We start from the raw sequence: 14,084 nt of genomic DNA on the forward strand, positions 1-14,084 counted from the left end.
TCCTTCGCTCAAGTGATCCTGCTGTCTCACCCTCCCAAAGTGCTGGAATTACAGGTGTGAGCCACCACGCCCAGGCTGAACATGTTCTTATACTTTAGCAGTCAGTAAATATGGCGTGAGGATTAATACATTTCCCCTGACCAGTTGCTTTGCTAGACTCTGTAGAGAATATACTTTGTAAAGTGGTTCTTCCAGAAGTTGTGTCGATGTTCCAGCTGCAAGTTCCCTCCTGGCCTAGTTGTTTTCAGTCACAACACCTCTCCACCATAACTCTGCTTCCAGGTGATGACACATCTCCACGTGATTGAAGAAAGAAGGAACCAAAGCCTCTCTCTGCTCTACAAAGTACCTTATGTAGCCCAAGAAATTCAAGAGGAAATTGGTGGGTACCAGCTGTTTGTGTCAAGGTCATATGGGACTTCTTGCAGAGGCTCAGGAGTGAAAGCTGGGCAAGAGTAGAGAGAGATGAGCAAGGAAGGCCGGTGAAGTGGGGCATTAGCACACCCTGGCTTCAGAAGCCTGGAGTCCACTGGAGCTTTCATGGCAAGGTGAAGGAGGAACCAAGGACAGGTGCACTGGCTGTGAGCCATGGAGCCTCGGGCTTCACTGACCTTCACTCTGTTAGCGGAAGAATATCTGGGGTGTGAAATTGCAAGAGACTACGAGATTTCCTGTTCCCGTTTTCCTCCTTCGTTCTGATTATTTCAAGCACCTGATTTTATATAAATTCTCACCTCCTTCTCTCCCAGTCTTTATCTTCTTCATTTATTCAACAAGTTTTATTATGGCTGCTGCGTGCGTGTCACAAAGTAAAATGGTCCACGAGCAGATGGTACCTGCTGGAGTTGATGTGTTGATAAGAGAAAAACAGATAGTAAAACAAGAAAATAAGTGTCAGCTGGTGATAGGTGCTGTGCAGTGTGAAAACTCGGGCGGAGTGCTAGAGAGTGGCCAGTCGGGGCGGCTGCCTCTGGGGACGGTGGCCTGAGATCCGAATGGTAAGATCACAGCGGGAGGGCACGTTGGTAGCAGAGGGAGCGGCAGCTACAGAGGCCCCAGGTGGAAGTCAGGCATCACATTTGAGTAGATCAGTGTGGCTACAACATAGCAAAGGGGATGTGGCCAAAGTATGCAGGGACCAGATCAGGAAGAAATTTCAGCAAAATCAAGGAGTTTGGATTTTATTCTAGGATAATGGGAAGCCGTTAGAGGATTTTCAGCTAGGGAAAGACTAGATCTGGATTATGAATTTTTAAAAGCTCACTTGGCTGCTGTGTGTAGTCGATTAAAATTAGAAACCAGCCAGGAAGCGATTTTAGAAATCCAGGAGAGAGCTGTTGGGAGTATGCACTGAAGGGGTGACGGGGTAGGAGAAGGAGCGCCCCAGGAACAGCTGGGGATGGTCTGTGGGTTGTGTTCTGGTGGGAGTGTGTGGGGCTGCGCCCAGGGCTGCATGTGGGGTTGGGGGAGCGGCATCAAGAACTGCACTTAGGGTTCCACTGGGAGCAGCTCGGGGATGGTGGTACCATGGCCGACTGAGGTGGAGAAGGAAATCCGGAGCTCTCTTGATACATGTTAAGATAGAAATTTCTGTTGGATGTTATGTGGGGATGTAGGATTTAGGTGAGGCAGAGGTCAGGCAGTAGGTCCAGGATTCGGGGCTGGGAGTCATGGTATATGGTCAGTATTTAAAACTGGCGTCGGGGAGAAGTAGGTCAGAGGGTATGAAGTGGTAGTTGTAGTTACGTGGGGTGGATACATCTAGAGATGGGATGGACAGCGTGAGGACTGTAGTTAGTAATATTGTACTATATACTAAAAATTTGCCGAGAGTAGATTTGGGGTATTCTTATTTTTAAAAAAAAGTAATTCTGGAAGGTGATGTGTGTGTTTGCTTGACTATGGAAATCATTTCATGGTGTATATGTATATCAAAGCATTATATTGTAGACCTTAAATATGTACAATTTTTTAAACCCCCAAAATCTGTGGAGTTGTGGATACCACTTAACTGGAGTGTGGAGGTGGAGGCAGGGGTGCCTGGGACGGCGCCCTGGGGTCCCTGGTGTTGGGGCTCTGTGGTGCCACAGAATCAAGGAAGGTGTTTCAGGCAGGAACTGGGAGCCACAGTGGGGTCTTGGAGCTCTAGAGCATCCTGTGCCTGGACACCAGGCCCTTCTGAAGCCTGCTTTCTGTCCCCTGCCCTGTCTTCATCAGATGAGCTCCTTCAGGAGCAGCGTGCAGATATGGACCAGTTCACTGCCTCCATCTCAGAGACCCCTGTGGACGTCCGGGTGAGCTCTGAGGAGAGTGAGGAGATCCCACCGTTCCACCCCTTCCACCCCTTCCCAGCCCTACCTGAGAACGAAGGTGTGTATGGGCGACGGTGCCACTTCTGGGCAGCAGGGGGAGGACAAAATGAGAGAATCGAAGTCAGTTTTTCGAAAACCAAATTGAGCTGGGAGATGGTGTTCCTGCGAGAGTCAGGGGAAGGGAGACTGGATTCATTGAGCGCCTACTGTGTGCAAGGACCCTGCTAGATGCTTTCAAATCATTGGTGTCAATGTCACCATGAAGTTAAGACTAATTCTCCCATTTCAAGATGGGTGGCTTCAAACCCCCACTTCTTCCAACTTGTGCACTTCCTTACATGGGGGAGGCACTTGGCAGTTGAAACAGCGCCTTCCTGTTATGGTGTTACCTTTGCCCAGCCGTCTTGGGAGGTAGGTGCTGGAGAGGCTGAGGAGGGGACAGGGCTGGCGTGGGTCATATCTCTGACATGAGGTGGGGATAAGAAGCTGTTCCTCTGGGTCCTAGGCAGACGTTCTTTCCTCTATTCCCCTGCTGGTTCTCAGTGTCTAAGAGGATCTCTAAAAGCTGTGAGTCTGCTCCAGAAATAAACAAGTTGCTGAGACCAGTGCCCTGAGAGCCGTCCCCCTCATCAGTTCTGTTTGTTGCTGTTGCTGCTGACAGGGTAATGATAAGAATGGCCCACAGCTATGCCATAGTCCTTGTTATATGCCAGCTTTAGCTAAGCATCTCAGCGGATGCTCTCCATCCTCACAGTAACCCTCGCAGGTGGGGAGTCGAGTGTCCCCATGTGGGGATTCTGAGGTATAAAGAGATTAAGTAACTTGCCCAAGGTCATGTAGCTTATAAGTGGAGAGTCAGGGGTCGAATCCAAGCCGATCTGGTCCTGCAGTTACAGACCTGACTGGATATAGCACTGGAACAGAGGCCTCAGGAAGGCATCAAATTAGGGGTGGGGGGATGGAGGTACATCCAGCTTAGCCTTCAGACCTTAATGGAAATGCTTTCTAAACTAGCGATCCCAGAGCAGTTGACTCTCCAGAAATAAAACAGGATCTGAGGAAGTGGCAGATAGATGAAAAGGCGCCATGCCATCCGCAAATCTCCGTGGGTTTTTGGGGTGGTAGATGAAGAGGCACCATGCTATCCCCAAATCTCTGTGGGTTTGTCGGGTGGCCATGCTTGGACAACTTCTTATGTGCTTGTTGGGGGTCGGGGCAGCTTGGATATACCTGAACTAGGACCTTATCTCCCTGTCAGCAAACCACAACCAACACTAACTTCAATTTTCACTTTTTTCTAAGAAAAATAATTATGTGGGCTAAGCTAAACAGTGCGGGCATCTCCCAGTTTCCCTAAAAAGGCACAAGACAGACCTACTTTTTTCTCTCTTATCAAGGATACCCTCCAGTGATTTGCTGTGGCTCATACTGCTGGTTTGTTGATGGGATATTTCAGGCAGGGTGTTTTTAAGGAGGAATACTTTTTGTTCACATTATAGAGAAATTCTAAGATAGAAATTTTAAAAGAAGCCATTTTCTTTTTTAATCTCCTTTTGTGCTATTTTATTTTGTTTTTTATTGTTTTCCTTTCTGCTAGACACTCAGCCGGAGTTGTACCACCCAATGAAAAAAGGTTGGTTTGTCCAAGATGTTCCCTTTAAGACCTTCATTCCTCTCCACTCCCCAGTGTGTCCGAAGCTTCATGTTCTGTTTCATGCCATCACCTGGCTTTCCCCACCTCATTCCTTCTGACACGGCTGTGAGTGGGGTCAGAGCAGCCCCACCTCCATGTTGCTGACAAGCTGACCTGACTCCAGCACTCTGAGGCCAGTTTCCATGGCGTTGGTTACCGCGTGGTCATGCTAAGCTTTCCCTCTGGGATGTCAGAGAATGCACAGCAACCAAAATAGATTTCATGACCCTTTTAATCTGGGTAGATTTTTAGAAGTATATCCAACTTAGGTTGGTTGTGAACTGCTGTCTCCGTATAAATATGCCTTATTTACAGTCAGGTGGAGAGTCGTTCTCTTTTCCCTCTTTTTCTCTGCAATTCCCATTTACATCTTTTCTTTTTGGCTCTCCTCGCCCTTTGTCTGTGCCAGTTGTCTCATGTCCCCTGAGTTGTATATTCCTCAGAACATCGGAAGCCAATGGATCAAACAGCTGGAGACAACCCAGCTCACTGTACTGAGTCTCCAGTTTTCAAAAACAGTTAACGTTCCGTAAAGCACTATGTGGAATGCTTTGCATTCTTGTCCCCATCTTAGTCCACTGAACGTCCCTGTAGGATGAGTAGTGTTTTTAGCTCTATTTTCTAGATTAGACAATTGAAGAAGTTTCTGAGATGACATGACTTGCTCTAAGAAGTGGAGGAACCAGGATTTGAACCCAGTTCTCTGTTCCCCAAGCCCATGTGATTTCATTACCTGAGTTGTCGGTGTCACGGGATCCCCCAGGTGGGTGGGTGGCCCAGTCATTGTGAATCATTTCAACATTTCTTGTTCATAATGTGTTGTATGAGCCCACCCTTGGCTTTGGCAGACTTCCTATCGATGGGCCAAATGGTGTTGCCTGGCTAAGAAGGTGGTGTTCTGGTTTACGCCACAGGTTATTCTCAGAACACAAAAGTGTGATTTCAATCTTCTGAAAATGACTTTGTGTAGATGCTTTATTTTATTCTACTTGGATATGCCTGTTCTTGGGGATGACTGTGCCGACATTCCTTTCAACAGCACAACTGAGATGTTTATAGAGAAAGATGAGTTTTCTAGAAGTTTTAACTGGCTTTTGCTTCTGTACTGAACTGTTATGAGTTGGGACAATTTAAACATTAACTTTGGTGTCTTGAAGTCACTTGTTTATGTTAAGAAACACGGGGGCTATACCACCAAAAATCTATTATAACAGTCTGGACTGATGGTAGGTTTTTTTTTTTTTTTTTTTGAGATGGGGTCTTGCTGTCGCCCAGGCTGGAGTGCAGTGGTGCGGTCTTGGCTCACTGCAGCCTCCTCCTCTGGGGCTCAAGCAGTCCTCCTACCTCAGCCTCCCAAGTAGGTGGGACCACAGGTGCATGCCACCACCCTCGGCTAAATTTTTTTTTTTTTTTTAACGTAGAGACAGGGTTTTGCCATGTTGCCGAGGCTGGTCTCGAACTCCTAGACTCAAGCGATCCTCCCACCTTGGCCTCCCAAAATGCTGGGATTATAGGCATGAGCCACTGTGTCCAGTGACAGTAGACCTTTAGTTTGCTCAGTGCCACATTGCTTTTTGAATAATTCCTGCCTGTGTGACCTTTAAAATTCTGGGAGAGAGAAACATATATATGGAAGGCGCTCAGAATTACAGTTGATTGGGCTTGGTCATAAGCATCCTTGCTGAGGCAATACCCTTCCAGATCCCTCTTTCTCAAATAGTTGGAGTGCAGTATTGCTATTTCATGGGCACTTTGAGACAAAAGCTAGCTCTGATTTAACTAGAGTCTAGTCGTGCAAGTCTTTAAAGTTGAAGCTTTAGAAAAATTGCATCATTTTTGGCTGCATTGCATGAGCTAGCCTGCATGTTCAGCAGCTGTGGAAGCTGTTACAAGTTGCTATGTGTTAAGAACAAGTCTAGTTGTGAGGCAGAAGCTCTGCTGTGGTTGTGCCTTGTGCCATTACCTGCCTTTGACAAGCCCGGGGACAGCAGTGCTTTGCATGTCCTCTTGTTGAAGTCTCACTTGCAGGTAGTTACCTTAGAATGGCAAATACGCTGTCGGGTTGATGCAGTTATAAAAGGCTCATATCACAGACGTTTATATTGAACTGTATGTTATTATGAATAAGGAACTCTTATGATAGCTAGAAATCACATGCTTTGGAACTAAAAATAGACGACTTCCTCTCACGCTCCCTCCCTGGGCCTGCGCTGCGTCGTCGTGCTGCGTATTTGGATACTATCCTTCGGAGCGCCACACTCGAGTGATGTTGCTCAGGCAGTGTCTGACCTTGGCCAGAGGAGAGTTGCTGTTCTTGCTGCTCCGTTTAGAGAAAGGTGCCTTCCATGCTGATATTAGAATGCTTCCTATAGGTGGAATGCACGCTTCCTGTTTATCTTCTAATAGCCACTTAGGATATGAGCATCTAGGATCTCGGCACAGAGGGATTCAGCGTGGTGGGAGATGCGGGAAGAAATCCGTAATGACAAACTGTTGTCATTACTGTTGGAACCTCCCCAGGACCAACTGAAACTTGAAGGGAAAATAAGAGTTTAGGTTGGGGAGGGTATTTGAGGCAGAATGAATTCCCTGTGGGCTAACCTACTGTGTCCAAGGCAAACGTGCAGGTTATTGTGAGGATGGGTGCTGTGGCAGCTGGGTGTGGGTAGTAGGTGCTCAGTAATTTCTCCTATAATGGTGTGTATTTCCCATGCTAGGATGCCCCTCGGCTCCGCTTCTATGTGTCTTACAATAAACATTTTCTCTGAAGGCTTTCATTTCATTTTCCCAAGTTGGAGACAAGTAAGCACTCCCTCCTCCTCCATTATACCCATTGGTCTCTGCAAATGCCTGTCTCATTCATCTTTAGAGAGCACAGGGCACCCTCAGACTTGTGAACATGGTGGCAGATGAGTCGCGTGGGGAGGTGCGTGTTGAGGGGCTCACTGGCCCTCAGGAGGGAGTTTGCTGCTTCTGTGCAATGGGTGTGAGATGGGCCATCGTTGGGAACTCAGCCGTGATCTCTCTCCACACAGGATCTGGAGTGGGAGAGCAGGATGGGGGACTGATCGGTGCCGAAGAGAAAGTGATTAACAGTAAGAATAAAGTGGATGAAAACATGGTGAGCCTGTTCTTTCTTCTGCCCAACACTCTTTACTTTTGAGACTCATTAGAGCGAGTGACCTGATGTCAGATGCTTCCAGGTGCACGTCTCTGTGTTCGTTTTCCGCACAGTAGAAGGTTGGAGGGCTCCAACGGCTCCCACAGACTGGCTGTGGTGTTTAGCATCTGGGTATGAAAAGGATTAAAAAGCCCTTTTCAGCAGTAGCTCATCTCTTGCTATAGAGTAGGAAAATATATTTACAACTAAAGATATGAATAACCTGTTAGAGGCCATTTTCAAGTGAGTAGAGAGTTAATAACTTGGATTAGAGTTGGGTTTTGTTCTTATACTGCCTTAGGTTTATACCCCCTTTTATTCACCTAGTATTTTCTGTCATTTATAGTTCTGGATTATCTTCAACTGAGTTTGATATTTCAATGTGGCTTTTTTTTTTTTGAAATGGAGTCTCACTTTGTCACCGAGGCTGGAGTGCAGTGGCATGATCTCTGCTCACTGCAAGCTCCGCCTCCCGGGTTCACGCCATTCTCCTGTCTCAGCCTCCCAAGTAGCTGGGACTACAGGCGTCCGCCACCACGCCTGGCTAATTTTTTGTATTTTTAGTAGAGACGGGGTTTCACCGTGTTAGCCAGGATGGTCTCGATCTCCTGACCTTGTGATCCACCTGCCTCGGCCTCCCAAAGTGCTGGGATTACAGGCGTGAGCCACCGCGCCTGGTGTAAACGGGGCTTTTTGGCAGTCTGTTCTGAGATACGTCTCCACAACGGTTACTTGAAGGAAAATGCATATGGGACCAGCTGCTATAATATAGTCTTCCCTCCATACCTGCCCCTTCATTAGGGGTTTGGGGGGTGGATTTGGAAGGCTGTGACAGAACTGCTTGGTTAATGGGGGTCCCACAGGTACCTGCTTCCTTCCACCAAGCAGCAGGTAGCAGAGGAAGGAAGCAGTAAATACCAAACTCCCCGTTCACCCAGTTGCTCGCTGCCGACATTCTCATGACTGTTTCAGGTCATTGACGAGACTCTGGATGTTAAGGAAATGATTTTCAATGCCGAGAGAGTTGGAGGCCTCGAGGAAGAGCGGGTACGTGTTTAGCTCCAGAACCTAAGGTTTCCTGCCAATCTTAGGTATTTCTCCTCTGGACCTTCGCAGTTCAAGTAGAAAACGGGAGAGATGCCTGAGCTAATAAGGGTCCCTCATCCCCAGCTTCCCATACTTTTGGATAAGAAAGCTAAAATTAAAATCTCCATGGAGATTGGGAAGAGTGGGCGTTCTCCACATGTGGGTGGTTCCCTGCAAAGCAGGATCTTGGTGCTACTTTGGGTTTTAGGGGCTCGACCTTCCAGGAGCATGGCCCTCAGTGAGTTAACTTGCCTCACGGCTGCCAGATGGTCACTGGGACTTTTTTCCACGTCTGCTTTATTACGTAGGAATCCGTGGGCCCACTGCGGGAGGACTTCAGTCTGAGTAGCAGTGCTCTCATTGGCCTGCTGGTCATCGCAGTGGCCATTGCCACGGTCATCGTCATCAGCCTGGTGATGCTGAGGAAGAGGCAGTATGGCACCATCAGCCACGGGATCGTGGAGGTGAGGAGCTGGGCTGCTGAGGGCCTGCTCTGCACTGTGGGCTGGGTTGGGGGTGGGAACCTGTGGAATTAATAGGCATCTTCACTCCTCGAGTACTGGACATGCTGCTGTTATCAGTTCAGTTACTCACTGGATTCCTAGGTCGTGTTTTTGGAAATCAGCCCCTGCCACAAGGGGCTGTTGCCAACTTTCAACATTAGTTTGGGCCTTGGCTATGAATGTCAGAAAGTCATGTGAACATTTTATGCTACAGAGGGTGAAAACTCTTTTCTCAGATTATTTCCTTAGTGTTCCTTTTTCCAGGTATTTTTTTTTTTAATGGGGGGAAGGAGCAACAGGAAATTTAGAAAGTGCTGAAGCAGACTGTTTCTGTTCTGTCTTCTGCTGGTTACTGAACTTGTCTTGCCACTCATTCCTTAGTGAACAGTGGGAATGTCCAGAGTCCCTTGATCCCCAAATATAAATACAGTAAGGACCTTAATGAGCCCTGGGAAATTAGTGCAGATGCTGGTCTTAGTTATTTGTGTTTTTTTGTTTGTTTTGGTTTTTTGGTTTTTTGGAGACAGTCTCGCTCTGTCGCCCAGGCTGGAGTGCAGTGGCGCGATCTCAGCGCACTGCAACCTCTGTCTCCCGGGTTCAGGTGATTCTTGTGCCTCAGCCTCCCACCTAGCTGAGACTACAGGTGTGTGCCACCACGCCCAGCTAGTCTTTGTATTTTTATTAGAGATAGGATTTCCCCATATTGACCAGGGTGGTCTCAAATCCTGACCTCAAGTGATCCACCCGCCTCAGCCTCCCAAAGTGCTGGGATCACAAGCATGAGCTACTGCACCTGGCCAGTTACTTGGTTTTATCTCCTGCTGGAGACTGGCCTAGCTGTAGAATTTCAGAGCTGAAAAAGACCAGAGATCCCCTGGTCCCACCGTCTGCTTGCTAGCCTACTGCTGAGTGGCTTGCCTTGGCTGGCCCAGGTAGTAAGCAGTGGCGCCGAGCCTTGCTTGTCACCGTGGTGCTAGGAAATCCAGTTGACTGTCATCTTCCGTGAGGGCTAAGCTTTCAGGGCTCTCGTTTCGAAAGCATTGCCTCTTTGATCCCCTTATTTTCTTTCTCCTGTGTTTCACCACCGGTTCTCATTTGGCCTGTCCGGTGGGAACGGGCTGCTGGCTGCATTTGGTCCTCAGGGGATTGTGCAGCAAATGGCTCAGGTCTCCCAGCACCCTGTGCAGGTCTCTTCCCAGACACCGCACTGACCCTCAGGTTTTGTTCTTCCAGGTTGATCCAATGCTCACCCCAGAAGAGCGTCACCTGAACAAGATGCAGAACCATGGCTATGAGAACCCCACCTACAAATACCTGGAGCAGATGCAGATTTAGGTGGCAGGGAGCGCGGCAGCCCTGGCGGAGGGATGCAGGTGGGCCGGAAGATCCCACGATTCCGATCGACTGCCAAGCAGCAGCCGCTGCCAGGGGCTGCATCTGACATCCTGACCTCCTGGACTGTAGGACTATATAAAGTACTACTGTAGAACTGCAATTTCCATTCTTTTAAATGGGTGAAAAATGGTAATATAACAATATATGATATATAAACCTTAAATGAAAAAAATGATCTATTGCAGATATTTGATGTAGTTTTCTTTTTTAAATTAATCAGAAACCCCACTTCCATTGTATTGTCTGACACATGCTCTCAATATATAATAAATGGGAAATGTCGATTTTCAATAATAGACTTATATGCAGGCTGTCGTTCCGGTTATGTTGTGTAAGTCAACTCTTCAGGCTCATTCACTGTCCTGGCTTTTATTTAAAGAAAAAAAAGGCAGTATTCCCTTTTTAAATGAGCTTTCAGGAAGTTGCTGAGAAATGGGGTGGAATAGGGAACTGTAATGGCCACTGAAGCACGTGAGAGACCCTCGCAAAATGATGTGAAAGGACCAGTTTCTTGAAGTCCAGTGTTTCCACGGCTGGATACCTGTGTGTCTCCGTAAAAGTCCTGTCACCAAGGACGTTAAAGGCGTTTTATTCCAGCGTCTTCTAGAGAGCTTAGTGTGTACAGATGAGGGTGTCCGCTGCTGCTTTCCTTCGGAATCCAGTGCTTCCACAGAGATTAGCCTGTAGCTTATATTTGACATTCTTCACTGTCTGTTGTTTACCTACCGTAGCTTTTTACCGTTCACTTCCCCGTCCAACTATGTCCAGATGTGCAGGCTCCTCCTCTCTGGACTTTCTCCAAAGGCACTGACCCTCGGCCTCTACTTTGTCCCCTCACCTCCACCCCCTCCTGTCACCGGCCTTGTGACGTTCACTCAGAGAAGACCACACCAAGGAGGCGGCCGCTGGCCCAGGAGAGAACACGGGGAGGTTTGTTTGTGTGAAAGGAAAGTAGTCCAGGCTGTCCCTGAAACTGAGTCTGTGGACACTGTGGAAAGCTTTGAACAATTGTGTTTTCGTCACAGGAGTCTTTGTAATGCTTGTACAGTTGATGTTGATGCTCACTGCTTCTGCTTTTTCTTTCTTTTTATTTTAAATCTGAAGGTTCTGGTAACCTGTGGTGTATTTTTATTTTCCTGTGACTGTTTTTGTTTTGTTTTTTTCCTTTTCCCTCCCCTTTGACCCTATTCATGTCTCTACCCACTATGCACAGATTAAACTTCACCTACAAACTCCTTAATATGATCTGTGGAGAATGTACACAGTTTAAACACATCAATAAATACTTTAACTTCCACCGAGACTGCTCGTTTCACTGACTGCGGCATTGATCTGCGTGATGGTCCTACCCCCCTCCTCCAGGAGGGTGATAACTTCGTTCCACGAAGGACCCCAGCTGCACCTCACAGGCGGAAATACGTCTGCTCAAGCTGTGACTCAAGGCTTCCAGCGCCGTTCCGCATTTAGAAAGCAAAGTAAGAGGGAACGTCTGCACAGAGCATTTGTCTGGCAAAATTTAGGCTACTGATATTTATTAATATGAGACTTCTTAATGCTACTGGAAACAATGAGTAGGGCTTGTGGCTGAATTTTCAGAGAAATGCTTGCAGCTTCCATTTGCTTAAATAACCTGACACTGGGAGGCCCTGTCACCTCACTGATGGGGGTGTTTGGTTTGTTGCCTTGGCAACTGCTTAGAGGGCTTTCTGCCTGGGCCCAGTTTTATCTACTGAGCTAAGATCTTTTTAATGCCCAGCTACAGGGAAGAGGGTCAATTCAGGGGTAAATCTCAGTCCCTACCCTAGTTTAATGCCAGTTTAAATATACAGAGTAGTTATCAAGGTAATGTCATATATACCTGTGTGTAGATGTACATGTGTGTACATACGTGACGAATCTTCCCTAGGATACTGGGCTAGGGAGTGTTTTATGAGCCAGGAAAGCATTTTGTGAGCCAGGTGAACAGGTTGGTTCTTTATAATGATTACCACTTCCCCATCAGCCTCTCCCTTCTGCCTGCATTGGTCACTGAAGTTGCTGCCAGGAAAGCCGTGAAGAAGAGGGAACTTTTTTGTTTTTTGAAACCAGTTTCTGCTGGAGTGCTCTGAAGAGTGTTATCACCTGACCCTCTGCAGTATCAGCTGGAAACTGATCTCAGGGTCATTCTGATTTCAAAGCTAACAGACCAGCTTCATTGATTTTAGTGCCTGCCATGTACTAGCTGCCTCCAAGTCAGAAGCGCATTTTTGTCTTTTTTTCTTTTTTTTTGAGACAGAGTCTGTTGCCCAGGCTGGAGTGCAGGGGCGCGATCTCAGCTCACTGCAACCTCTGCCTCATAGGTTCAAGCAATTCTGTCTCAGCCTCCCGAGTAGCTGGGACTACAGGCGTGCACCACCATGCCTGGCTAATTTTTTTTTTTTTTTTGTATTTTTGGTAGAGACAGGGTTTCACCATGTTGGCCAGGCTGGTCTCGAACTCCTGACCTCATGATCCACTCGCCTCGGCCTCTCAATGTGCTGGGATTACAGGCGTGAGCCACCATGCCCAGCTCCATTTAGTCTTAACCTTTTGAGACATTCCCCTCTTCCAGAAATGACGCTGAGGTCTTCCACGGAGCAGTAAGGGGTGGAGCAGAGATGCAAACCCAGCTCGGTGGGAGTTCTTCCTTTATTCAGTGTACTTCAGTCCTGGGGGAGGCAGGGGCGGGGGCATGGCAGCCAATACCCATCCAGCTGCTCAGCTCTCGAGTCTCTTACCTGTTACTCACATTCCTGTTGCTGACGGGTTAGAGAGGAGTTTGGGGCTGGTGAGAGTGCAGTGGTTTCTATTTACACGTTCATTACCCAAATGGGGTCATTGCAGAGACAGTCGGGGTTAGCTGAGAACTGGGGAGGCCTGAGAGATGACGTGGAAATGAATGAGAGGCAGGGCTGCCAGGCGGCCTCACCCTAGGCAGGCTCCACTCTGCTCCCTGGTGGCTCACCCACCTCCCGGGAACTGAGAGAAGCTCCTGGTTTCTGCCTTGGTGACTCAGCCTTGACCTCTGGGGAATGTGGCCCTGCCCACCTTGCGGCCAGCCTCAGGTGCTCACAGCCGACAGGTGCGAAGGTCCTCCTACCTGCCTGTCTGCTTTCAGTTGCAAATCAGAGCCCAGCAGCTGAGGTTTGAGCCAGGACATCAGATGCCCTGATCTCTGGTTTCTGTTGCTGTGACAACTGACAAAGCTCTTGAGGAGGTACAGATGAGGATGTAACGAGTCCCTAAGTTTTGGAGAGGCCCAAGGGTCCACTATCATAGGAGCAGGCAAAAAAGTATTTAAAAAAGGAACGTGCTGTCTTGCGGTACTTTGAAGTCATGGACATAGACAGAATGGATACAGGGAACTAGAAGGGACCTTATGACTCCTGATTATTTAACAGCTGAAACATGGCCACAGGGTCACACGCTGTTAGGGGCAGAGCCAAATGCTGTGGTTATGTACAATGGACTCTTTTCTGGGGCAAAGGGTAAAGCGGTCCTTATAAGACAAGGAGATGGGTGTCAGCTAGTATCTTGCCTGTTACCGCCTATGAAATAAGGGGAAGTCGTGTCTGTTCTGCCCTCAGTGGGTGCATACTTTTGACAGGCAGTAGCAACCATGGACTTGGTTAGTGCATTTCCACTGTGGAGCAGCCCAGATACCCAGAGAATGTGACAGGAGACATGAGTTCCCCCGCCCCCGGCCCCCAGAATCCTTGAAATGGATGGGACATGACTTTTTTTTTTTTTGAGACAGAGTCTCACTCTGTCGCCCAGGCTGGAGTGCAGTGGCGCAATCTTGGCTCACTGCAACCTCCACCTCCCGGGTTCAAGCAGTTTCTCCTGCTTCAGCCTCCTGAGTAGCTGGGACTACAAGCGCGTGCCATGACACCTGACTAATTTTTTGTATTTTTAGT

The 14,084-nt window shown here is 48.0% G+C and overlaps 1 protein-coding gene across 8 annotated transcripts in view; it reads left to right on the forward strand.

Moving 5' to 3' along the window:
- Nucleotides 1-11,446, forward strand: part of APLP2 (amyloid beta precursor like protein 2) — a 72,599-nt gene extending 61,153 nt beyond the window's left edge. For 4 of the 8 annotated variants that reach the window (XM_009424472.5, XM_024346837.3, XM_016919916.2 and 1 more), the window contains 7 exons: nt 283-382; nt 2,218-2,370; nt 3,910-3,945; nt 7,041-7,126; nt 8,138-8,212; nt 8,560-8,715; nt 9,988-11,446. In XM_009424472.5, coding sequence (XP_009422747.3) covers nt 283-382; nt 2,218-2,370; nt 3,910-3,945; nt 7,041-7,126; nt 8,138-8,212; nt 8,560-8,715; nt 9,988-10,089 — 708 coding nt within the window. In that variant the 3' untranslated portion in view covers nt 10,090-11,446. 8 annotated transcript variants of the gene reach the window in all.
- Nucleotides 11,447-14,084: the final 2,638 nt, after the last annotated feature.

Source organism: Pan troglodytes, chromosome 9 (genome assembly GCF_028858775.2).
Source record: "Pan troglodytes isolate AG18354 chromosome 9, NHGRI_mPanTro3-v2.0_pri, whole genome shotgun sequence".
Lineage (NCBI taxonomy): Eukaryota > Metazoa > Chordata > Mammalia > Primates > Hominidae > Pan > Pan troglodytes.